The sequence below is a fragment of the Protobothrops mucrosquamatus genome, unplaced genomic scaffold (assembly GCF_001527695.2).
Source record: "Protobothrops mucrosquamatus isolate PMUCROS unplaced genomic scaffold, P.Mucros_1.0 scaffold1651, whole genome shotgun sequence".
Taxonomy (NCBI): domain Eukaryota; kingdom Metazoa; phylum Chordata; class Lepidosauria; order Squamata; family Viperidae; genus Protobothrops; species Protobothrops mucrosquamatus.
Window position 1 is genome coordinate 23,201 of NW_015387808.1, and position 27,736 is coordinate 50,936.

Sequence of the window (27,736 nt, forward strand, 5' to 3'; positions counted from 1 at the left end):
GATGTAAATGTGAGTGTGATCTCCTTCTAAGAACATCCTTGATGGTATGTCAAGGCAGGGGTGAGTGCTCAGTCACTCAAACTCTGCTCATCTCTTGGTTGGACTACTACAACATGCTCTACATGTGGCTATCCTTGAAGAGTGTCCAGAAGCTTTAACTAGTGTAGAACACTGTTGGAGGGGGAGTTCTTGGGGTCCCTAGGGTGGTCCATGTTACAGTGATGGTCCACAAGCTGCTTTGGTTGCCAGTTTGCTTCCAGGTCCAATTCAAGGTGTTGGCTATAAAGGCCTTCATATAGTTTTAGATCCCAAAACTACAGAGATAGTTCTGATGAAATATAGCTCTAAAATAAGTTTTCAGAAGGGATGTTTCCTAAAGGGACAGTGAAAGGAATTTTTTTTTTAAAAAAAAAAGTTCTTTATTGTTTCTGTAAAACTATAAAATCTCTAGAGTAATTTCATACATACATACACACACATATTGAATTTCCTGTCAATTATTAAACATGGTTGGATACTTCATGGTTAGACTGAGCTCAGAAAATCTGTTCCTGAGGGATTCCCCTCCCCTCAAAAAGTGAAAGCTAAAGAGCTAAACAAAAAAAAACTATTTTCTATACAAAGCAGCATAAAAGGAGAACAAATTGTGTTGTCCTATACATTTATTTAAAGTTATGACATGTTCAGCGGATCTACAGTAGAGGCATTTTGTGGAAATAGTTTTAGATGTTAATTATAGTTGATAAAAAGTATTTCATCCGGTTGATAAGTCTTTAATCAAGACATAAAAGCATAATTTTCACTACAGCAAACAATCGCTGAATGAAATCCAAATTTAGCCATGATTACATTGAGATGATTTCAGTAGAATTGTTATAAGCAGAACTTTTGTGGATTTATGCATATGTGTTGAAATTTGTCTTACAGATAGTCCAGAGGTTTGCAGCTTTTTGGTGGCTGATAGTGAATGAACCCTCAACTACAAACCCCCACATATGCATATATACATACATACATACATAGTCATGTATATGGCTGTGCCTGTTTGTGTGTATAGTGGTAGTAGTGTCCAGGAATGAAGGTATTCTTTCCTTCTGTTTGGAGAAAGATAATGAATTAAGTAGAAACACTGCTCTTTCAGGGAAGTTTTGACACCAAAAACCACTGCTATAGATTCTAGGACACCAAAACAGGTTTGAGAGTTTATGGATATTTACCCACAGGTTAACCACTTGGGATTTAGATATATTGTGATCACATGCAACCAGTGGTGGGATTCAGCCAGTTCTCACCAGTTCAGCAGAACTGGTAGCTAATTTTTTGTTGCCCAGGCCCAGAATGGACTTCCAGAAGCAGCATCCACACAAAGAACCGGTTGTTCACATATTTGAATCTCACCACTGCATACAACTCACCAGCATGCCTTTAGTAAACCTCAGAGTTCCATAAGGTGGATGACATCCATAAACTAAGCCTGGTATTTGTCCTCCCCACAAACACTTTTTTTCTAAGGAATGTTTCTTTTGAAATGACAATTTGACAATTTGAATGCCTTAAGTTTTGCAAGGATTTAAGGGTCCTATTTCACAAATTCTCCACTCCATAGACCCAGACGATGTCACTTGAGATCCTTCTCCTTTTATGTTTGTAATGCAGCATTCAGGCTGATAGAAATTCTACGTTCTAAGTATTAATTAATATCTAATAAAATACAAAACTTTGCTATACACACTAACCAGTGAATGCTGAAAAGTCAAGGGAAAAAAATCAAAATCAGTAAGGAATTATTGAGCTTTTGAACTCATTTCAGCTAAATTCAACTTAAAGCATGCTATTTCCTTATGTAATAATAAAAGTTCAGTCTTCATGCTTCAAATCAATTCAGTATTCAAATTGAATAGTTCAATGTTTAGAAACAAAATACAATTAGTTGCAGTGCTTTTTTTGTAAAAAAAAAAAAAAAAAAAAGGTGCCAGAACTCACATTTCATACAACCCTCCTTGCCTACCCTACAAAGTTCCATCCAAAAAAGGTGCCGGAACTCCGTTCTGGGCGTTCTATGACAAAAAAAGCCCTGATTAGTTGTAATTTGAAATATCCATATTCTAAATGCTGAAGAAAAAGTTCATGTATGATTTTATGGCCATAAGCTTACCTGTACATGTTGTTTTGGGAAATCAGACATAATGTGGTTTCTAGGAGGTGATCCCAGTTTAATGGCATGTAATTATCATCAATCATGCTTTTAGTATTTAGTACTTAATATTTTTATTTCATATCTAAGCACAAGATTAGTTCAATGCTACCATTCATGCATTTAATATTTATTGTATCACATTAATTTGTGTTTCCACTACATAAAATTAAGATACAGCCACTTGAAACAATGTCCTTGAACACAGTTATAATAAGGCATAATTTGTGTAACGTGTGGTTGTTCTAATATATTCAGTTTATATTCATGATTCAATATAATTTGAAATAACTGTCAAGATTGAGAATGATATTATGCTGGCAACTGCTATTTAGAAAAGAATTTATGGGAATTTGAAGACAATAGGTTAAAAGAGTTTCAAGAAGATTTATTATAAATACCCTAAAACAGTGTTTCATATTTGAAAGTTATTATAAATAATTCAAATGCTGACTATTTGCCTAGTTACTTTTTGTCTGGTAGATGAAGGGAATGGCTCACCACTTTAGAAAATTTTGCCTAGATGGAAAAGAAGATGGTACTAAGAGCAGCTTCATAGATTTATTTCAGTTTAATCGTTTCAGCTCTAGAAAGATTGAAAATTCTCTTTCCAATATCCTAATTTAAAAAGAATATTTTGTTTTATTGGTACAAAGTGACCAATAGCTCAGAGTTGCTTAATAGTGGTATGGAAAGCAGCATAAATAAATAAATAAATAAATAAATAAATAAATAAATAAATAAATAACCCATAAAATTGTGCTAACACTATTTTGAAACTCTCTCTTAGAATGACATCCCATTTTCCAAATCAGAAATATGTAGTCAATATCTTGGAACCTAGATAAGTGACCTTTGTTAAGAATATTTTATGTTTTCCTCCCCCTAGCAGGTATTAGATTGTTACAAGCAGGAAGACAGATAACAAGTAAGCAAGAGCAATTAACAATACACTGATGCAATGACAAAATTTGCTAAATAACTTATACTGTAGGTATAGGTATAGAAATATTGTAATATGAAGCTTGCTAAAAATTGTCTCAACTAGCTAAACAATCTATTCTACAAATCTACTACATATGCAAAGGGGAAAAAGAAGGGAACACATCACTATTTTCTTGGAAAAAAAGAGAAGTTGCTAAACATTTCTCTCCTCCGTCTTTCCTCTGCTAGTTGAATCTACTGGACTATAATCCCCTTTTCCAAGCTTGAATGTTCTCATCTGTTCACTGTACCTCTCATTTTTAATAAATCATTCTCAATTATTCTTTATTGATGACCTATCAATTAAATCAGCTCGAGACATAATAATTCCCAATAAAGAGCACCTCTTTCAACATGAGCCTGTAGATAGTAGGAGAATATATAATAATATACCTTATATATATATTTTTCACATCAAAGAAAGAGCCCATTCTGCCAGCAATTTCTTTCAATCAGTATGTAGCAAAACCTCTTCCAGGAAGAATTATTTGTCTTCCAATCAATAGTGTGGTCTGATTATATGATACTGCAGATGATCAGTCCTGACAGGCCAGACTCTGGTTAAAGTCTTGAATTTTGACTTCTTTTCTTGAATTTCTATTTGCACCTTACCTGACAGAATACCAATATTAGTATTATAACTCCCGGGGGAAATAGCATTCTTCTCCCAGCCAGCTATGTCAGCATATGCCCATGAAAAACGAAAACAAACAAATTATTGAATTGTATCATTTGAGATGTAGTAGCATTACTTTGTTATATATGCTTGTGTTGAAATATGTAATTTTAAGCTTTACATAGGATTGCCCTATCTTTTTTTCTTATGCAAATGCAAGGACAGTGTACTTCTATGTAAGAAATCAATGTGGGATACAATCTCATTTCTGAGTTAAAAGAAAAACCTTGAGAGAAACCTACTGCTTTAAAATATATTATACTTCTTTCCCTCCCATACTAAATACCCAGACAAGTTTGTAAGTGTTGAGAATTTGGGCTCATAACAGCTTGTGTTCCATTGTTCAGGGAAGGTGAAAACAACATAGCATTTGGATAACTATGGAGATTCTCAATTATCCAGGTCATGGTTTTTCCAAAGATGCTTTTCAAAAGGCAATTGGACTTTCTTGGTTTTTTCCTTGAAAACAGTTTACTTCTCATCCAAGCAGCTTCTTCAGTTCCATTTAGTTTGGTAAAAAAGTTCACATATCTGAAGAACAGAACTGAAAAGTTTCTTGAATGGGAAGCGAAATGTTTTCAAAGAAAAAACACACCAAGAAAATTCAGTTGCCTTTTGAAAAGCATCTTTGGAAAATAGCATTTGGATAGTCAATGGTCTAGGCTTGCATAAGTTTTACAAATCGCTACATTTTTCCTGAGGCCATCTTGGGTTGAGACAGATAGCAAGTGGCATATACATCCTAAATTAAGATGCATAATAAATTCAGTAAAATTATTTATTTATGGTAGATAATCAAAACATATTCTGTTTTTTTAGTAACCAATGCCACAGCTCCACAAGCTAAATTTTTATTGAGTGGTTTTAATAACAGAATCATGCAAGTCTGATTGTGTTGCAATCAGGGATGTGTCTCACTAAGCCTTTCCCTCATGTTTTCTGTTTGTTGTGGATTTATCCCTCATTACTTTGGTAAAAGAGTTCACATATCTCTATCAAGATCATCATCTTTACTGGCTACTGTAGCTTATATATCTCTGAACCATAGTTAATCACTTCTGCTTTCAATGATCTTGTCTCGCTGGCCTTTGCCAAAGAGAAGGAGAATAAGCCTATTTTATCTTGTGCTTGGAATGCTTTATCTATTCCTGCCAAAAATGAGACCATCAAGGTTTTTGGATCAAAGTTGAGAAAGATCATCCTACTCTACAAGATGTCCCACCAACAGCAGGCAAAACATATAAAATATAATTCAAATATACCTCGGATGACTAAAACAAATGCTTCCATAATTCTGAATTACATCCTCACAGTCTCCTGGTATCTAGGCCAATATCTTAACTGCTAGTCCACCTGCATATTTGACTACTTTCTAAAAAATATGTCTTTCATTTTCATATTTATTTTATGCTGCTTCAGTTTCTAAAACCCAAATTGGCTTGCAAGAATAAAACAATGAAAGAATTTATAGATTTTTAAAGGAATTTAATATAAGAACCTTTATATTTCTTTAGCCTGTTAAAACTCATTTATACTAAGGACAAAGGAGTTTTGTTATTGTGACATTCAGTTGTACACTGGAACAATCCACTTTTAAAAACACTAACTTCAACTTTTGCTAGCACTCTGTCAGAAACTCATTTAATCAAAAGTCTACATAATTTTATATTTTAACTTATAAGAACATTCATTTTTATACAAAAATATAAAATATGCTTCTGATGTATGTATAGCTATGCAATTTTTAAGATATCTGCATTTCAAATCGTAGAAAAATATGGATCCAAAAGATTCATATTTCAAGATATCTATTAGTGCAAAATAAATAAACACTTATAATAAAGACTAGATAACATTATCCTGTGAAAGTTGTAAAGTAGGCAAAAAAGTCAACAACAACAACAACAATAATAATAATATAGAATTGGTCCAGATTTGGACTGTCACTATACTGTATATCTGAGCTACATCTTTTAATTTTCTTTTAAACTGAACAAAATATCGTTTAGTTACTTTGGTCCCTTAAAATATTCTTTCTGATTCTTTCAATTGATTTAGTATTGTGGCTGTAGTTGCTCCTGCTGCTCGTTAAAAATTTGGAGCAAGGATTTTGCTCTTCATTTGTTCATGTCATATGCTGCATATATCATCTTCAGTTACAAATACTGTCAGTACCAAACATGCTAAAAATGTAGGACTCACTGCTAGTATTAGCTTTAAATAATTCTATTCAAATAGAAAAAAGAGAGACCAAAAGGACTTTAAAAGGTAACAACATTACCTTTTTAAAAGGTTTGCATTTAATGCTCACATTCTCACTAATTCAATTATTAATAATAGCTTCATATGGAGAGATCAGACAAGAGTACAACTTTCAGTGTCAAAAACAGCTCACCAAGTTCTATGAGATGAACAAGAACCGAGGAACAGAATATCTGTTTCTACATGAATTCATCTCTGCGTGTGATATTCTTAGTATTCATCATCTACTTGATCTGCTTTTTTTACAATTTTAGCGCTATGTATTTGGTCTCTGTACATTTTCAAATGGCAATTCATTTTATTAACAGCTTGAATAAAGTGCACTTTCAAAGCATTTCTCTGATCAGACCCAGCTTATTCTGATCAGAACAAAATTTAAAAGCTGTGTTTCATTCAATGTCTTACCTACTTGCATTTTTTTTTTTTTGAGTAACAGCTTGCAGGAAAGTTTTCTTATTGTTATCTGGTTCCAATATATTTTTTAGCTTTTTTACATATTCACCAAACAGGATAAAATGCTGTTTGCTTCATGTTCTTCACATTTCCAGCACAAATTTAGAGTTTTTCCATCAGTGAAGTCCAATACTTTCATTCTTCCACTTTGCACATCAGAATGGGACCATGAAAAATAGAGTAACAGACTGTTTCAGGACTTTCACTGAGGACCAGAATTGGAATTGAGAAGAAACCCCTTCCCCAAAAGTCACATAACACTTAAGAATGTCCAAAGCGCTTATGATTTAAATGTAGCCGGTATGCCAAACTCTAGATTATTGTACAAGCTGAGACATACAGTACACATCCTCATGGGTAAAGGATGGTTGTTTGTCACATAGAGAGTCAACCTATCTCAGCCTGGCTCTCTGCTGAAAATAAAGAGTTGTTTGCTACAAAAGGGAGAACCCAGCAGAAGCCAATGGAGATAAGTTGATAAAGAACAAGATTTTTCCTCTCTCCATCAGTCTTTGTTTGACACAGTGGAATTTCCAAGAAATTTGAAAAGTCCAGATTACTGAAACAGAGGAACACATGCTATCAGTATGGGTAGAGATGCATCCACATGTCAAGAAATTATCATTTGTGAATGTGTGACTTTTCCTTTATTTATTACATCAAAATGCTTCAAATTAATTGGCTTATTTCATTAGTTGTTTACTATAAGTTACATATGATATGAGAAGTCTAGGTAGATATTTGCTTCAGGACTCAATTTGTTTCCCACTAAGGATTAGATAATAAAAGGCTAAATTGATGTTGTTAAAAACTCTGATCAAAAAACAAACTAAAAAGCACATGCAAATTACAAAGTAAAAGAAAGAGTACATGTGAAGTGTTTATTCTTTATTGAAGACTAGAAATGTAGACGATGCAAGTAATACCCTTTCTTTCAAAAACAACAACTCCCTCTGCATTACTATCAAAAGCAACGACTGCCTATGTTAACAGATTTACCAATAAACTCCATTGCCAGTTCACCATAGGTTTCTTCCAGTATATGCTTGAAAAACTAATTGTACTTCACTGCTGGGAAACACTTTATGTGCCAGATTCTGCTAGAAAGTTTAAACATTACTGCTTGTAAGAGAGCTGTCACAGTAACATTGTGGATAATACAAAGATTTTAATGCAAAATAATAAAGAGAAAACCTTAATTTACATTAAGAAAATCAACAGTTGAGATGTATTAGAAATTAATAAAGAGTTTTGAGAATTTATTTGTTTGTTCCTTCAAGTCACTTTTGACTCCTGGCAAGAATCTGGACAAGTCTCTGCAGTTTCCTTGGCAAACTTTTCAGGAATGGTTGGCCATTGTCTTCTTCCCAGGGCTGAGAGATCATGACTGGCCCAAGGTCATCTAGTTGGTTTTGTGCCTAAGAACCCACAACCTCTCATTTTCTAACCTGGTACTTTTAACCAGTGCACCAAACTGGCTCTCTTTCGCTATTTACATGTTCAAATTTCATTCTTTTTAAAAGAATGAATATCAATATCTGGCAGTTGAATCATGGCAACTGGACTTTTCTTTTTGATTTGAAACTGTCCAGTTCAAGAAATTCAGTTGCCATGTTTCAACTTCCAGACAACTCTACCTGGATGACTAAGAATCTTCACTGACACATTGTCATTCAATAATGCATCCTATACATTAATTAGCCATTGTGAGAAGGACTTTTTAAAATCTCCTTTGAAAATGATCCAAAGTTTTAGGACAAAACTTCACAATACCTTAACAAATGAATGTTTTATTTTTATATCTCCAAATATAACAATGGAAAACAATAACACAAACTGGGGCAAGATTAATGGAAAAGAATTGCTGAAGAGAGAAGAGACATGCTAAGCCGTCCTACCTTAACTGATTTCGTCTCTATAACAGCCAAAAATCCCCTATTTTTTAACTATAGTTGGCATAAAAACAAAACAAAACTAAAATCAGTAGAAAGAAATTTGTAAGAAAGAATTGGCAACAAAGCAAAACTTAAACAGTACTTGCAGCCTATTGAATTCTTCCTAAAAATACTACTTGCATTAAGATGGACATTCTCCATGCCAAGAAAAGTGTTTCCTTTACATTGCAATTGACCCCAAACTATTTAAAGCTTTAAAGGCTAATGCCAGTAAGTTATTTTTTTAATGTAGCATGAGCTGTCAAAGTGAATGAAATATTAAAACTCTATACATGGTCCCAAATACAGTCAAACGGTTGCAAATTACATCTTAAGATGATCGTTCTTATTCTTCCCGACTCAGTTCATGAAAATTTCAAGCAAATTTGAATAAATACCATAGCATTATTTATTCATAGACTAGCAGTCTCATCAAAGCTGAACTGCAATTGTGATAACTGTAATAAGAAAGTAAAATGTTAGCTTTATGTTAGTTATATTTAATGTTATGTCTCCATTTCATTGGAGGCTATCAGTTATCTCAGATAATATTGCCTCATTTGTTACTGAAAACTCCACACGTAAATAGTTAAGACTAAAGTAAATGTGAGTGACTTTGTCAACAAAGTGATGAGTGGAAGGATGGTAGATATTCTTGCTCATCCAAATCAACAACCCTCATTTAGCCACCACAATCTATTCCAGCAAAATGGTTGCTAAACAAATAAAAACCTCGAGTGATGGAGCACCCACAACTTCTGAAGGCAAGCTGTTTTAACTGTCAGGAAATTTCTCCTTCGCCTTACGTTGGTTCTCTGTTTGATTAGTTTCCATCCTTCTTTTCCTGCCTTTAAGTGCTTTCAAGAATAGGCTGACACCCTTTATTTATGGAAGTCCCTTAGATATTGGACTATTATGTCACCCCTAGTCCTTCTTTTCATTAAACTAGACATATCTCCAATTTCTGCAACCGTTCTTCATATGTTTTAACCTCCAATCCCCTAATCATCTTTGTTGCTCTTCTCTGCACTCTTTCTAAAGTCTCAACATCTTTTTATATTGTGGTGACAAAAACTGAAATATTTCAAGTGTTGCCTTGCAATGGCATTGTAAAGTGGTACTTACACTTCAGTGATCTTGATTCTATCCCTCTGTTAATGCAGCCTGGGACTGTGTTGGCTTTTATAGCACTGTAGCACACTGCTGGCTCATACTTAAGAAATTGTCCACTAGGATTCCAAGATCTCACTCACAGTTACTATTATTGAGCTAGGTACCACCTATTCTATACCTGTGCATTTTTTTCTTGCCTAAGTATAGGACCTTACTTTTCTCATCACTGAATTTTATTTTGCTAGATAAGGCCCAGTGTTCAAGCCTGTCAAGATCCTTCTGTATCTTGAGCCTATCTTCTAGAGTGTTACCTATTCTCGCCAGCTTAGTGTCATCTACAAATCTGATGAGTTCTGCTTCTATCCCCTTGTCTAAATTGTTTATGAAGATATTGAATAGCACAAGACAGAGCCTTGAGGTACTCTGCACATTGAGAGCAGTTGGTAAGCCAATTATGAATCCATCTGGTGGTGATGCTGTCTGAACCACATTTTTCTATCTTAACAAGTAGCAGGTTGTAGTCTACTTTATCTATTACCTTACTGAAGTCTAAGTAAAAGACACCTCCAAATTCTTTGGCTGCTGTCTAAGAATTTGGAATTAGTAATGTGCGAGGCTTTTTTTCTCATAGAACGTCCAGAACGGAGTTCCGGCACCTTTTTTGGATGGAACCTTGTAGGGTAGGCAAGGCGGGTTGTATGACATGTGTGAATTCCGGCACCTTTTTTTTTTTAAAGAAAAAAAGCACTGGTAATGTGCATGGCTATAACCACTGTAGAAATAATAACTATTTCTTGTTAACTACCTAATTAAGACTTCGATTTTTCCATGTGATCATATAATAGAATTCATGATCATCTGGTAGCTGCAAACCAGCTTTCAAAACTTCCTTACATTCTTCATTGAGATGAGTAATGTTACATAAATGTAAACTACTTTCCACTTTCTACTGCAATTTAAAAAACAAAAATTGCAAGAACTAATCTGCAGAAAACATTTCCATGTATTTTTTACTACCAGTTTTTGCAGTTTGATAAAAGAGATTGGTCTGAAAGAGTTGGGTAGAATGTGCTTCTTTAGTTATAAGATGGGTAAAGGGTTTCTATGAATGTTTTTATAATGTCCTTGTATAAAAAAGCTTGTTGTTTAATTAACTCCCTCTCCAGCTTCCTCTCTTCCTTCAGTTAAATTCTGAAGGAAATCATGAAGTACAGTTGTCATTGGACAGTGTCCAACTAGAAATCACGGGTCTTAAAGTTTTCAGAGTTCTGTAAAGATTTGTACTTTATATACTTGCAGATAAGCCAAGAATTTTAAGTGCCAATATTCATTCAAAAATTGAGTTTGGCTTATCCACTGATGGCCTTATATATAATAACTGAACATAGCAATATCAACAGTAGCATTCTTTTCCCCCTTCAACTGTATTGTAAGGTCAAAAAGAGAAATTTAACATAGCCTCTCTTAAGCACTCTGATAATACATTTTGTGAATTTCTCACCTCTTTTAATTTTTGTTACCTTGTATTGAAACAGGGATAAATCCCATTTTTCTTCTTTCAGTTAAGATTCCCTCCTCGCAACAAACCACCTACTACCCACTATCTTTCAACCAGCATTTGCATATTTTCCCACATTCTACTTGCTTTAAAAAACATTCTATTTGCTCTAGTTTTTCACCATTTGTGTATATACAGTAACTAGCAATTGTTCTCTCTATTTTTAATGCTGCTGGCTGAGAACCCAAATGATTTGCAGCAAACATTAGATGGGACTATCTGATAGGGAATATGAACCTGAAAATTTATATAGTCAAACTCTCTCAATTTTCAGATCCATCTTCCATGCTGGATTATACAGTCTAAATTTACTGCATATCATTTGGGTTCTCAGCCAATAACCAGCATTGTCTGTATACCAAAGTACATGTATCTTCATTGCACAAATCACCTTACACCTTCGCAAACATTTCTTCCACATTTATTCATAAATCATCAGGAGGACATCACTATTCCTGAGCTTACTGGCTCAGCATTCTGTTTATTCTCATGAAGGCTTTATTTCCATCATATCCTACTCTTATACCATTTAGCAATCAACCGTAACCTCCACACCTGTGCAAAAACTTCCATAGTTTTAGCTGGGTAATTCTTTCTCTAAGTCAACACATATTCAATAAAGAATAACATTTTTTAAAAAACCAATCTAACATTATTTTTCATTTTACTACATGTGAAGGACAACTTAAGTAGTGAAACTCCGTGTGAATATGAATATATTACCATTGTCACAGTTTGCCATGAATACTGTACTCACAGCCATTTGTCTGTGAAAGTGAAATCTGTGAAATGAAGAAATCTGGAAATAAATTACTATCATTCTCTTAATGTACAAAGCCGAAAAATGATTCAGGGTGAACAAAGTCAGGGAGTGAATATGTTGTCTCTCCCTTTTATTTATTGATTATTGCGATGTACTGATTGTAGCTGTGTAGTGGGATAGGTATTTGCACAAATGATTTTTTTCAGCTTTTGAAATCTGCAGTTTTTTTAAATTACGCAAATAGTTCCTAGCTCACTCAATTTTTATTTTTCTCTATATTCTTCTGTAAGACAACATTGCCCTCTTGTGGCTTTATAAAAGGCATTGGTTTTGCTTTGCAATAACCTGTCTTATAACTTGAACAGACAATAATGTTTTTGTTTTAAAGGTTCCCTCTATAGCACAAGCAAAGAGATAAGGGGAGATAAAGGGATCTCTTCTATTTGTTTCACTTTAACTGTTCGGCACTTATTGTGTTATATTAAACAGAGGGAATTAAAAAAGCATATTTCATTGGCTTGGCTGGAAAACTAGTCATTATTAAGTCACTATTTTTATTTTATTTATTCAATTGATGGGGCACTCCCATTAGGTGCAATAAACTAGGTAGGAACTCCTGGTTGCATTATAGTCATTGAAGCATTACATCTACATCTTGTTTGTAATAAAATTAATGGAATATTAAATACTGACTTTGGATGTTCAAAAATGCCCCCCTTTTTCATTTGTTAAGGATGAGAGCAGGAATTATCTCTTTATTGATTTGCATATTACAAGTCCTGGAGAACCAGCTTGGAAAATAACATTAACACATTAAATCTTCCTTATGAGACCACCAGCTTTGGTTAAGTGGCAGTTGATATCTGCATCAAATAACATCATAACGTGGCAAAGGAAGGTAGAGTAAGACTGAAGAAAACAGAGGTTTTGGCCTATTAGATGGGATATTATACTATTAAACAGATGTTTGAATATGGTTAAGAAAATAGATAACTGTTAGAAATAAAAGTATTATTATAATTAGGAGGATAGGATTTGTAACTAGAATATTATATTTTGTTATGAGATGGGACATATGAAAATTCTAAAAGCGTTTGAATAAGGGAAGCCTTTGATTACCCAAATATAATTTAGTATGAGAAAATTATAATAGCAAACTATTAGAAATCCTGAAACAAGGGGGACTAGATGACAAAGATATCCAAATCATAAAGAATCTATATTGGCATCAGGTAGCAAATGTGACACTAGGCCAAAAATACTCAGCTGAAGCAGAAATAAGAAGAGGGGTCAGACAGGGATGTATTCTGTCTCCACTGTTGTTCAATATCAACTGTCAATCTTCAATGAGGCACTGGAGAACATCGATGCTGGCATCAAAGTAAACGGTGTTTGGATCAACAATTTAAGATATGCTGATGATACAGTTCTGCTTGCCAGTAAGCATGAAGACCTTCAGCTCCTCATCAACAGTCACAGAAATATCTGAAAAATACGGCTTGAAACTTAACACCTCAAAAACCAAGATCATGGTCATCAACAAACAACCCGTTAATTTACCAATAAATTCAGAAGGAATACCATTAGAAAAAGTTGAAAGGATCATGCACCTCGGTTCTAATTTACATGAAAGCTGGGACATGACCACTGAAGTAAAGACAAGGATAGAGAAAGCTCGAACAGCATCTTCAAAATGAAAAAGGTCTTCTGCAGTCACGACATAACCCTAGATTGAAAATCAGGCTTGTCAGATGTTATATTTTTTTCTATCCTGCTCTATGGAGTAGAGTTGGTCTCTGACAGAAGGCCACCTGAAGAGACTAGAAGCATTTGAAATGTGGATTTACAGGCAGCTGTTACATATAAGCTGGGTTGACAAGATTGGAAATGAGGTGATAAGCCGCCTGGGAAAGCCCAGGGAAGTCATCAAAACAATTAAAAAATGAAAGTTAAAATATTTCTGATGTGATGCGACACCCAGAAAAATATGGCATACTCCATTTAATCCTCCAAGGAAAGATTGAAGGCAAACGAGGTCCAGGCAGAAGAAGAACATCATAGCTTCAAAATCTAAGGGACCGGTTTGGACAAAACTCAGCAGCACTTTTTCGTGCAGCTGCTGATAAAAACGGGATCGGCAACATGATCTCCAACATCCGATAACAGATATGGCACAAGAAGATGAGAAAATTATAAGCGATAGAGATACTTTGAACATTGAGGGGAAATTAAAAAAATTTAAAAGTGGGAAAAACAGGATATTGATTGAACAAATGGATTTTAAGTGCAAATGCAATTGAGATATGTTTTGGCTAGAAAAGATATTATAAACTGACACTATCGATATTATGTACAATACCAGAAAAATGTGATGAAGATGTCTATATTTAATTGCATATGTATTAACAGTAACAAGAATTGTATTTGCCCAGTGTGGAAAAATGCATACCACCGGAAGAAGAGAGGATCAAGGAAACACTGGATGGTGTAGTATTGGAACTAGACTGAGAAAGTTAATATGTACCACTGAATTATCAATGAACCCAGACAACACGTTGTTTATTAAGTACTTATGATTGTAAAATTAGAAAATTAATAAAATATTTTTTTAAAAAGAAACAGGAAGCATGCCAGACATTTTACTGGAATGATGACCAGAGATTTAATTTTGATTGATTCTGAATTGTATTATTTTATTTTAAAATACAAATCCAAAAATGTGAAGTAAACTTATACACAAACAAAAATGCTTCAGTAACTTAAAAAAAATTACATAATATTTATAACTCTTCTATTGTCTATCTGAACAAGTTTACAACAGAAAACACAAGAAACAATCTGTATAAATTTCTGGGAAAACCTTTGCACTCTGAAAATTGAGAAAGTATGAAAAACCAACACTAGAATATAATTATTTTTCAAAATGCCTTAAACTTCATTTCAGCTAATAATAAAATACGCTGGATGTGTCAATGCTTTCCACCACTGAATATTCAGGATTACTGCAGTAGTTTCACTATATAAGCCTGCCATTTGTCAGTTTCTGTTGCTATGAAATAAGACTGGCATACTTTTCTAGTAATATATGTTATTTGTTAGTGTTAATTTTCTGAAAACCATTCTACATTATAACCCCTGAACCTTTTTCCCAGTGGAATTTAATGTGATAATTGCAAAGAAAGAGGGGGAGAGGACGACATTATCTGTATTTAAAGAACAAAGCCCATGTATTTCATAAACTATTCAAAATATTTATAATACTATGAAGTGGACATCAGGAAAAAGATTTTTTGAATTATGTAGATAAAATGGTTGATTTCTATTAATTCCAAATGTGAGAACATATATAGCAGTCATCTGTTGAATCTGCTTTACATATCTACAATAATAAACTCTAGACTCGGAATCCTCTCCATAAGGAATGCTTTTATTTGGCCCCAGAGATTAGGTGTCCTCAACAATTATAAGTTTTAAAGTATTTTGAATTCTATTTTATTCACTTAAAGCTAATAGAAAGATGCTCTAAAAATGACACCTTTCACTATTCAATAATAATGCAGATGGAACATTATAGTCAAACAGCTTGACTCCCCAAGCTTGCAAAGAGGAGAACCAATATCAAGTGTAAAAATGAAATGCATCTTCCCTTATCTGCAATAAATAAGGTATAGTATCACTTAAAGTGCATTGCTGAACAAATCCGTGAATTCTATTATTACTGCTATGCAAAAAAGCAATACAAGATTGTTTTTACATGTTCTACTCTATAAAGGTGTAAATAATGTAGCTGAAATTACGGTCTTTTATAAATGAAAGATGTTTTCTGTACCATTAAATTTAAAAATAAGTTACATACATTTTCATAAATGCTGAAAAGTTAAGAAATCAATCATTGGCTGGTGTTAAAGAAAATGATTTTTAGAAATGCTATTGTCATAATGTCCTTTAAGGCTGAGAGAGAGAGAAAGAGACAGAGAAGCAATCACTTTTCTTGACATTTTTTGGCAAGAGATATAAAAGAAAATTATCTGTCGTTTCTAAATTTGAATGCGTATATTACACTAAAGTCAACTCATTCAATGTCCGCTATTGCACTTCTGTATTCCTTTGAACACACTTACTTCAACACAGTAACAATGATTTGCAATATAACCATGGTAAAATATAGTATTCCAGCTCGGTGACATGAAAAATGCCTGCTTGTTTAAAAACTTTCTTAAGAGAATGCAGACCATCCTTACTGTTATCTGAATACACTTTTATTCACTTATATAAAAATGTTATAATTCTCATCAATACAAATTTGTCAGGGAGCAAAAAGATTTATCATGCAAACTCTTAATTAATGCTATATACTGCTGTGAAACCCATTTCTAGTCAAGTTAAAACAATATTTCCTGGGGGGGGGAAAGGAAAGGTAACAAAATAGGATTTAAAATAGGAAACTACTGCTGAATCCAAGTCCTTATAGCAAAGTTAAGACAAGTTATGTTTTAATTCATCACAGTTCTAAAGCCTTGCTGAAAGATTACTGTACTTAAGTAAATGCTACATTTCAAGGATTAAGAAAATATCAAGTAGGCATTATTATTTTTACTTAAAAGCAAAGGTTATTTTTCTCTGTAGTATGTCAAGTAGGCTTTTAGAGATTCAGGGAGTGGTAGACTCATAATCTTTTCCCGCAATAAGTTTCGTGGAGGTTCCTCTGTTTTCAAGACTTCAGTTTGATCTTTTTCATCATCTTCTTTGTGGTCTTCCTCCATCTTTTCATCTTCTTCACTATCTAGAGGTTGAGGAATGAGTTGATTGCCAACAAACACATAGGTATTAATCCTGCGTCTATGACACCTTCTGCGTTTACGTTTTGGTGGAGGCTTCTGTATAATACCTTTGGTTTGCATTTCATCGTTTACATAGTTTCTAAGGGTGCGTCTAATGTAGATCCGAGCCAAATCCTGTAGATTCCTAACAGCACAGGGAGCTATAAAGAGAAAAAAATTAAATTAAACAAGTCATGGTACTTAAATTACACCATAAAATGTTCTGAAAAAGTGAATCATTAAAAACATTGAACTAAATTAAATATGTAAAGGCAACAATCACTTTTCTGGCATGATTTCTTAATAACTTTGATAAAGGATCTTGGAAGGCAGTGTTTTTTGTAATTTCTTCCAATGGCTTCTTTCACTCGTTGTATATTATTAAGCCAGACACCATTATGAACATTTTGAAAGGAGTCTCCCTATATTCCAAAAAATTTTAAGTATGAGGGATCCTTGGTGCTCTTTGAGCTTGCTTGTTTTCTGCAGAGTGCACCAAGGACCCCTCATTTCAACCCTGAGCTGCAAATATTCTCCTTTATTGGTATTTTAAAATATTTTTAAAACTTGTGTCCAATATAAAGAAGTTTGTAATAACATGCTTCATCCAACAAAAAATTGGAGATCACAGAACAATGAACTATAGAAAACTATAATAAATCACATTTAACTTGAGAAATGTTTGAAAATTTACACTTATCATTTATTTTCAATCATCACTTTTGCCTACTATCTACTTGCAATAAATTAATTTTACCCTGGCAGAAGAGGCATGCTATGGACTCCATCAGCCAAGGAACTTCAGCTGGTGGGGACCAGAAGAACTTTTTCTGCTCCCACCCTCTGGAACATCATGCCCCTTGACGTCAGATCTGCCCCCACCCTCTTGGCCTTCCATAAGACTCTGAAAACCTGGCTCTGCCGATTGACTTGGGGCCCTGCTGGGATTGTCCCTTGCTGGAGATGATTAGTAGACTGAAAAGATCCCACCTCCACCCTGTTCATGTATTGGTCCCTATTTTACCCAGTTTTTGTTAACCCTTAATCCTCTTGTTTTTAATGTTTTAATATTTTATATTACAATTTTTATGATGTTGTAAGCTGCCAAGTCGCTTGACAGTGAGATGGGCAGCATATGCATTTAATACATAAACAGACAGACAGTTTGGCTATTTAACTCAGAAAGAAATAGGTTGACTGCAGGCAATAAACCAGAAAGACTGTAAGTTTTATTTATGCCTTAGGTATGAAAGTCAGCTGGACCAGTCATTCTCTCTCAGCCCAACTCACCTCACAGGGTTGTTGTTGTAGGGAAAGTAGGAGAAGAAAAGGTATTAGGCCTGTTTACCATATTGAGTTATTTATAAAAATAATAAAAAATATAAATAAAATAAAGTTTATTCTGAAATTTTATTATTTTTACAAACAGAAATAGGCAAGAATAGGATACAGTAAGTTATATCGCAATACGCCATCCATTAAATTATGTTTTAAGCAACTAAAATGTATTTAATTCACATATCAAAGTACTGTTAGCAACCAAATCCCAGTAACAATGAATTTATAAATTGTTTTTACCCAGAAATATGTTAAATTTACATGGTACACTACTCTCCCTTATCAGCAATCCCTAAAAACTTTTGTCAGCACACCAGTTGACTCAACCTAGATGAGTTAACTCAACTTAGATTTAGAAAATTAAGATTCTAAAAACAAAACCACAAAATGGAATTAGTAACAAGATGGAGTATAGATCTGGTATCCTAGTCAGCTAAAGTTGTTCAGCTTAAGGGAGAAAATATTGCAGACAGTTGTTAAGCTGGATGGGCTGATTCCAACGGATTGTTTGCATAAATAGAAGACACATTCGTAAGATTTATTATCAATCTCCTTCCAACAGGGAATCCTGGGTAATATATATTATGCTCTTATTCAGGATTTCAGAAAGGTTTTGTAGTTAGAACTACTTATTGCTTACAATGTGGCCCAACATAGAGAAGAATTATTGAGATTAAGTAAGTGTCAATATGATTTTTTTAATTTATTCTTTTTCAAAGACTTACAGCTGCTTAAGTACAGTACAATGTTTACTTTTAGTCTATGTTAGTTGTACTACAAAAAAACACACAGCAAATACTTACGCAGTCCCACGCTATCATTTTTGCTGGTGTCACTTTTGCTTGGCTGTACAAGTGGAGCAAATGATACAGCAAGGATGTTTTTGCTTTCCCAAGTATTCTGTCCGGTTCTCAGGATCTGGGTTAGCTATATAGAATCATTGAAAATTAATGATATCAATTTAAACTACATCAATATTTGTATTTGTTTGTCATATAATGACCTTATTCTGACAGTGAAAAAAAATATAGCTTATAATTTATGCACGTGAACTTGGGTAAATCTTAAGACTTGTGGGAACCATTTTGATAAAGGGTTGTGAGTTCCATTTTACTTCTTAAAAACTCTTCCTATAAATCCAAAATTTGGCCAATAATCCCTGGTTTTCAGGGTTTTAAAAAGTGAATTGGATGTAGTTAGTCTTTGCGACTATTTTACTCCATCCTACCTACTCCGAAACACCCTTTAAATAAAAAAGGATTTATTTAATTTTTGCTCCACTTGTTTGGTAATATGAAGGTATTACTGTCTTCATTTCATTTTCCCTTAAAAGGATAGAACGACAGCTGCAGAAAATTTGGCTGTAACAAGCCAATTTCAAACTTCATTTATGAAGTCGAATAATCATAGCTATTATAGGATAATAACGTTCATACCACTCATAATGGGGTAGAGAAACATGCTAAATTACCAATGATTATTTCTCCTACAATAAATGTCCTAACATCAGGAAAGGTTATACTTGTTAACCCTTTTAGCCAAATTCCATCAGTGATTATAGTCACAAGGATCATATTCTTTAATTATAGACATGCGCTTAGTAAGGCTACCCGCCATTTAGAAAGGGATATATTATTTGATATTTTCCAAATAATTTAAACTTCTGGCTGATAGCTGAAATCAAAATCACCACCAAGCACCTTTATAGCAACGCAGATGAAACTGGTGGGATCTGATCCTCTCTTTAAGATTTTAAGTATTTTTTCCTGTAAAAGCTGCCCAAAGTATTTTTCCCCCGTGAGGAGAGAAGAAAGGGAATTTCTACTCCACCCTCTAAGAAAAGTGGTGACTAACTACCCAGGGGAAACAGAGCAACTATAAGAACAATTTTAATCTAATTGGATATATATTCTTTTGAAACTTGGGGACTAAATGTGTTCCTTTTCTCATTGGAGACGTTCGTTTTTTATCTAAAAAAAAAAAAAGACTTGGAAAACTATCATTAAAAAATTGGACTTAAAAAGCTTTAAATGGTGTTGGTGACATCTTGTGGTGAAGTATGGCATTACAATTTGTTATTGCCTAAAAGAGACTTGGCTTGAAGCCCAGACTCCAGAAAAATTTTTCTTGATCTTGACAGTTACCACCTGTGAAAAACCCAGCTGCAAAGAAGGAACTTCTGGGTGGCATATCTGGTCTGTTTGAACTATGAATGTAAACTTTTACTGACTTTCAGAGCTATACTTGGGGAATGGTTTTCCTATTTCTTTACATGAGAACCATATGTTATTATACGAGATGATGGAATACCTTGGACTATAAACTCTTACTTCACAAACAATTTTACTATAAAGACCACCTATAACATGTGAAATAGATGTCCCATACCTAGCTACAAAAGACAAAAAAATATTTTTAATGTTTGATTCTAAAGTCTTCAGCTTAACATACTATCAAGAGAATATGGATGAAGATCAGGAAAAAATCCTTTCCATGTTGAAATCAATACATGAAACCATCCTATAAGCTTGTGACAAAATAAGATGCAACAGAAAGGAACAAGATGCCAGCTTAAATATACAAACCCAGATCTTGACTACAACCAAAGAACTAACAATGTAGAAAATAACAGAAAAATTGGAACAACTAAACACCAAGACAGAGGACCCAATTGACCAAACGACCCAGCCAACGGAAAAATTAGAAAAGAGAGTGACAACACCGAAACTGAAAAATACGTTTTACAAAAATCAGAAGAAATTTGAGGAAAAGGAAAAACAGATCGAATGGAAGATAAACCTATCAGGACAATTGTGGGAAATTGGAGTAATAGGGAGGCAATCTAATGAATACAAATGGGCTTGTTCTTCCCAAAAAACTTCAACCAAATGGTCTTTCTTATTCCAAATAATATATATATAATAATAGAGAGAGAACTATTTGATGACTCAAAGGCACTGACATGGAAGGTTAGTTGGCAAAGGAAGAAAGCCAGAGTAAGGCTGAAGAAAATAATGGCTTTGATTTATTAGAGTGGATATTATATTAATAACTAGAGGATTGCATATGGTGGAAAATAGATAATTTTTAGAAAATAAAGTAACATTATAATTGAATAGGTAAAATGTGTAACAAGACTATTAGACTTTGGTATGAAAAGGGAAAAAGGGAGAAGTTGAGATAAGGGAAACTTTGGTCACCTAACATAAAATATTTGGAAATCATACATAACAGTGTTTTTCTTTTTTCTCCCTTTTTTTGAATATTGATGGAAAATTAAAGTTTATGTATAGGCTAAAAAGTATTGATAAATGTAACAAGATTTTTTTTTACTTAGTTGAAAATAAGAATTCTGTTTGCCCAATATGAGATAACAGATATTACTACAAAAAGATTTTGACTTATTAGAGAGGATACTGTATTACTAATCAGATGGTTTAAATATGGTGGAAAATACATAACTTTTAGATATCTATTTAGAATATTAGACTTTGGTATGAAAAGGGAAAAAGGAAGAAGTTGAGATAAGGGAAACTTTGGTTGCCTAAATATAAAATGCTTGGAAATCATAAATAACAAATGTTAATTTGAATATTGATGGGAAATTAAAGCTTGAGAAAAAAGCAATAACAGGACATTGATTGTATATAAGGATTGAATGCAAACACAATTAAGATATGTATAAGCTAAAAATTGATAAATGTAACAAAGATGTTTTTATTTAGTTGATAATAGTAAGAACTGTATTAGCCTAATATGAGATAGTAGATATTAAGGGAAAAAGAGAGGAAATATCTGATGTTGTAACTTGAGATTTATACTAAAGACTTATGTATGTTATTGAACTATTGATTAACCCAGTCACCACATTGCTTTTTAAATACTTAATTATAAAATGAAAAAATTAATAAATATTATATAAAAAAGAATAATGTTATTTAAATGTAACAAAGGAAATATAAATATTAAAAAAATGTTTAAATCACCTGATCTTCTATAGGCATAACCAGAATGCCTCCAATTTTCAATAAAATTTTCATGTAGTTTTCATGGTCTTTTTGCACACCTGCTCCACAATAAATCCGGTCATACTGATGACTGTCTGAGGCTATCTGCAAGCAATTTCCAACTACAAATGCAGGTTCACAAAATTCAAATCTGAGGATAAGCAAACATTTCATTTTTTTAAAAGAAAAATTAGAAAAACAGTATAAACATTTGCTGAAACTGATACTGAATTCATTGAAATATCTCTGCAATTAAATACACAACCAAAAATATTTATGTTCTATATCTTTACTTGATTAAAATATAAAGTTGAATGTGCTTTAGTATTGTTTAAATAATGTGCTATTTGTTACTAAATATTTTGCAATTTAAAATAAAATATAAAATATGGATTTTTTTAAAAAAATAAGAAAATAAAATACATTACAAAAATATGTTGTCATGCCTACAAAGAAAATCAGGGTGAAAAGATGGATCTTCAATATACACCTAAATAAACATCTGCAAGGAGAATATTCTGAATAAAAGGTATGGCTCAGAAGGCACATCAGAATGACAATCTACTGATTTATGGCATCCACAGTAGGATCTCCCTAAGCAATCTTAACAACCATGCAAGTTTATAACAGGGAAGATAATCTGCTAGGTAACTCAGTGTGAAGTTACTCAGTGCTTAATATGCCAATTACAAAGTGTTTATCCCAGTAGCTAATGTGCAAACAGTGCAGTTTGCTTTATTATATAAATAACATGGTTATGGTCAGATCCCCCTTCAAAAGCTTGGCCTTACCTCCCAGGCTAGAACACAAATGTAGAACATATTTTAATCATCATAATAGTTATCTTAGTCTAGGAAAAACTTAGTAAGCCAACAAAAGTTAGATAATGACAAGCCTCAAAAATTAAAATCATCTCATATTCCAGAACAGGCAGTGCACTGAACATCTCATAAATTCTTATGTGAAAAGCAATATGCAAGGTGGCATGAAACTAAATTATCTTGTAGTAGATGCTTTATAAAATTGTTAACACAAGCTAAAGATGAAAGTGATATCAATACTATTTCAAAACCGTCTTATAAGATTCAATATACATATTTCATTCTATGGGTAGTGAGAATTATAGCATTTACAGGAATCATAAGACATCCAAAACATTTGATGCTTTTAGCTGCCTCTTTCTCAATTTTGAAACCACTTAATCATTTATACATTTATTTTTACTTCCAAAAAATTGCAATATTAGAAGGTAGTGATCCCAAATTACCTTAACAGAGGAACACTGATGCAAACAGTACATTCAAAAATGATGGCATTCCCAGTATTGATGCATATACTGAAAGCATTTTTAATGAATAACATTAAAATCTCATAGCTTCTAAAATATTAATGCCTTAATGACCTGTTAGCATAACAACTATTTTCAGAATTATGTTCTATACATATCTAGCAGACATGGAAATCTAATACCCTAATATCAGTATTTGAAAAGTATGATAAAAACTCAGTTTTATGGAGCATTTGGAGGGAAATGGTATCAGCAAACAGTATCATGAATCATCATGGCTGGTCGTAAAGCTGATGCGCCTAACATGCAGTCACATGACCAGGGGCCCCATGACCATTTATGTTAGCCAGGAGTGCTTTCCAGGCTGTAAAGCACCTGTTTTGTGGTTGCAATAATTTTGAATGGTTGTAAAACGACTGGTCATTAAGCAAGGACTACCTCATATTGTAACTGTATTATATTGCAAATATACAGAATACCCATATTTACCATGGATATAATTTAAAGTTCAGCATATTATATTTATTCATTTCAGCGTGAAGTCTGCTAAATTAAGGATGCATTAAAGAGATGGTGACAAATGACATGTTTGCATTTGGTTGCTTCTTCCTTAGCTTAAGGAAATATTTTCCTGAAACTGCATGGTTCCTATGCAAGCCTAAGAAAAGTCATGGTTTCTTTAGAGAATTGCTATCTGGTATAGAAAACACACTTATGCTGGATCAAACACCTTTTCTGCTTTGAATCCAAATAGCTGCACAGACATTCTTCCAAACTATGGAATGACCTTTCTTAGAGATTGTATTTAGTCCCTATTCTTTCAGATTTTATGAAATGATCAAATCTTTCTGTTTAGCCAGAATTTTTCAATCTAAATGAGTTATTTCAACTATTCATATTTTATTTTCCCTATTGGAGCAGGCATGCTGCACTTCTAAACTGAGGTCATACAGTAGAGGTGTCTGGAATGTGGGATGGTTGATACAGAACTTGTCTGTAACAAAGCTCCTACTTTTTCTCCACATGGTTGTCCTCTGCAGACAGCACAGTCCTGGAAAATGACAAGTTTGGTTTAAGGAACCACAGTGAGATGCTCAGTACACAGTTCTGCATGCTATAAGACACCTTTTTACTTCTGAATTTCAAGCACTGCACAACTCTACTTAGTTTTCAGTGATCTCTAGGTAGAAATACAGGAAAGAATCACCATTATCATTATTTTGTGCATGCAGTGAAGATACATTTTACCGTGCACAGGTAAACTAACTACCCTTGTATCACAGAACATTTCCACAATGTGCTTAATGGCAAACAGTACAGATATCAGATGATATATTCAGAATTTATAATAGAGAAGCAATATTAGTGCAAGAAATTTATCAGGCATAAACCTCCATCAACCAGCTGTGCTGATGATTAAATTGGTTCATGCTGTATTTGTAAATCAACCTCTCACAATACAAAGCACAGATGTTAAGCAAATTAACGTCATATCCTCAGTAAACTTTTTTTCTTTCATCAAAAAATTCAAAAGAGTGACAACAGAAGAAAAACAACACTTCCTTTCAACACTGAAGATAAAACTCGTCGTTGGGAATTGTTCTGCATTATGGTATTTGGTGATTTTATTAGATTTGAAGGATTGCTTCTAATATGACTCCAATATTTGCCAGTCACATGCATCAGATGTGATCATGATTGGAACCTTGCAACCCCCTTAAGATCTTTTGTAATGCTTCTATTGGGAATTGAATGCTGCATATAGCCTCTGCAATCAGAAAAGTAATCTAGGCAAATTTACTTAGGTATTCAGCGAAATACGTTGAGACATATTAATGGAAAATAATGATTTGCTGTTGGGAAGACAAAAGCCCAATTATAATCAGCTGGAGTTAGGCCACTGGGTAAAACAGAATTGATTATTGTCTAATAAAGAAATCAGACAAAAACCCAAGAAAATTTGTGTTAATATAAGGACACAAATTTATGCTCCAAAGGCTGATTAGAAATGAGTGGATTCTCCGGCATCTTCCTCCCACGGTGTTTCTGCATCTAGCTTTCTACGTAACTGTGCACTCTGTGCAGCTGTACAATGAATGTTCTTCCAAAACCCCTGAAATTCCCATGATAGTGGAAATGAGCCATTATACAAATCTGTAGTTAACACAAATGAAAACAAGATATTAGACTGTTGTTTTTAAACATTCTTTTTCTTCATGATAAATGAAACAGTGTAGAGTTAGATATAGCATCCATGAGAGCTACTTGGCAAATCAGGTTGACTTTAGAATTCATACCAGTTAGTGCCACATAGTCAGACCTTCCCACATGCTTGCTTTTGGCTTTAGACAGTGGTGGGATTCAGCTAGTTTGCACCACTTCGGCAGAACCGGTAGCTAATTTTTTTTGCCCAGGTCCAGAATGGACTCCTGGAGGCAGCATCCACACAGAGAACCAGTTGTTCACATATTTGAATCCCACCACTCGCTTTAGAACGACGTAACATGGTTAAGACTAAAAGTTAATGCTAAAACATATCTAAGTTCGTGCTGTGATTGAAAATACAAAAAGTAACAAAATAAATGTATTTGATTTTTTTATTTAAACTAGTGATCCACAGAAATGAAATGATTATTTAAAAGGAAATGCTATTGGAGTAGGATAAGAATTTTCATGTCCTACTCATTGACCTCCTTTATTTAAATAACTTATTAGAGCACACTCTCCTTTCAAACAAGTTGTTTGTAAGAATATGGTCAAAGATTGATAAAATGGATAAAACACACCCAATCTGTGACACAAAATAGACAAAAGAAAAAAGAAAATAGCCAAATGACCAATGTGAAACACAGTTCATAAAATTAGGCCAGATTCCTCTGATTCACAAGATCAGGAGAATCTTCCTTAAATAAAGGCAGATGCAAGTAAAATAATTACTTAGGAGCTCTGGAAATCAAAAGATGTCCTGTCCTTATGGTTAGCACTGAGTAAATATAAGTTCATTTCATAATTCAGTTGAACACATCCACATTTTTTCCATTTCTGTGCATATGAATCATTAAATATACTCCAGGAAATATAATAAAAGAACTCACATTTGTACCTGATTTTCTAACTCATTCATTGCAGATAATTTTTTTAAAAATAATCTTAATCACATGGCCTTTGGAAATACAATAAAATGGATTGAAACAAATTTGGACATTAATTCCTTCAAGACTTCTGGTATATGTGGATAGGACAGAAGGAAGAGAGGGAGGGAGGGAGGGCTTTATAATATGATAATGAAGAACCTGTAATTTGTCAATTTCGATGTAGGAAACATTAAACATATAAGAGAGCATTGTACCTTTCTATTACGGTAATCTATAGAAATTATTATCTGCTAGTAAGTAATCTGTTGAGTGCTAGTGCACTTCAAGGCTATATTATATTAATGTTGAATTCCCAGTATCTTCTAAAACAAACAGAACCCAAATCTCATATAAAAGAATAATTAAGTGAAGAGGTCATGTCGGGACTGATTAGGCTGAGGCAACCTGAAAAAGTCTAAGTAGGCCATTACTTTTGGAATAAATTAAGACTTTCTGATAGATGATGATTTAAGATGGTCTAACATATCAGAAAGGTAAGATTGAATTTACATACATTTATAGAGTCCCTTCCCTTTATGCAGCAGGTATACATGTTCCATTGATCCATCACAGAAGGCTGTACAAGATTTTAAAAAATATCATTTGTCTAACTTGCTGGGGGCAATATGCTACTCTGCTTAGGGAGGGCTGTAAAGTACTGTGAAGCAGCATATCAATTTAAATGTATTTTGCTAACACAGAAATGCAGCAGTTTGTTAAATAGAAATTAAGCTTTCTTCTTCTGCCACTTCAAATTGTTTTTCACAGCTATAATTTTTGTGGACTACAATGGTTTCAAATAAATTGTTGTTTATTTCAGACTATACAATAAGGATATTGAAGGCTCTTTTTGAAATATACTGTTCAAAAGAAACATTATGATCAGATAATTTCTTGTACTGTATACATATATTTCTAACTATACTAAGCAAAATGAAAACTGCCTTAATGTAGCTCATTTAAATAAAATTATATTTCATGTTTGCTATTTTCCTAGCTCTTAATAAGTCATGGCATTTTAAGAGAAAATAACTTGATTATAATTGTATTCTGAATATAATATTGTAATAAACTATATAATAATTGTAAATGACAAGTTCAGGTTGAAAGAAAAAAATATCAGCAAAGCAGGTGGCAACAATGACTTAAGTGTTCAGTATACTTGCATATCACAATGATTATTGTGCTAAACCAGAATTTTGAAGAACAAAG

The 27,736-nt window shown here is 33.4% G+C and overlaps 1 protein-coding gene across 2 annotated transcripts in view; it reads right to left on the reverse strand.

The window, feature by feature from the left end:
* Nucleotides 1-14,598: 14,598 nt before the first annotated feature.
* Nucleotides 14,599-27,736, reverse strand: part of PCMTD1 (protein-L-isoaspartate (D-aspartate) O-methyltransferase domain containing 1) — a 40,141-nt gene continuing 27,003 nt past the window's right edge. For both annotated transcript variants that reach the window (XM_015822704.1, XM_015822702.1), the window contains exons 5-7: nt 22,082-22,253; nt 18,899-19,022; nt 14,599-16,918 (exon numbers count right to left, since the gene is read on the reverse strand). In XM_015822704.1, the coding sequence (XP_015678190.1) occupies nt 16,548-16,918; nt 18,899-19,022; nt 22,082-22,253 (667 nt within the window). In that variant the 3' untranslated portion in view covers nt 14,599-16,547. The remainder of the gene's footprint in view (nt 16,919-18,898; nt 19,023-22,081; nt 22,254-27,736) is intronic.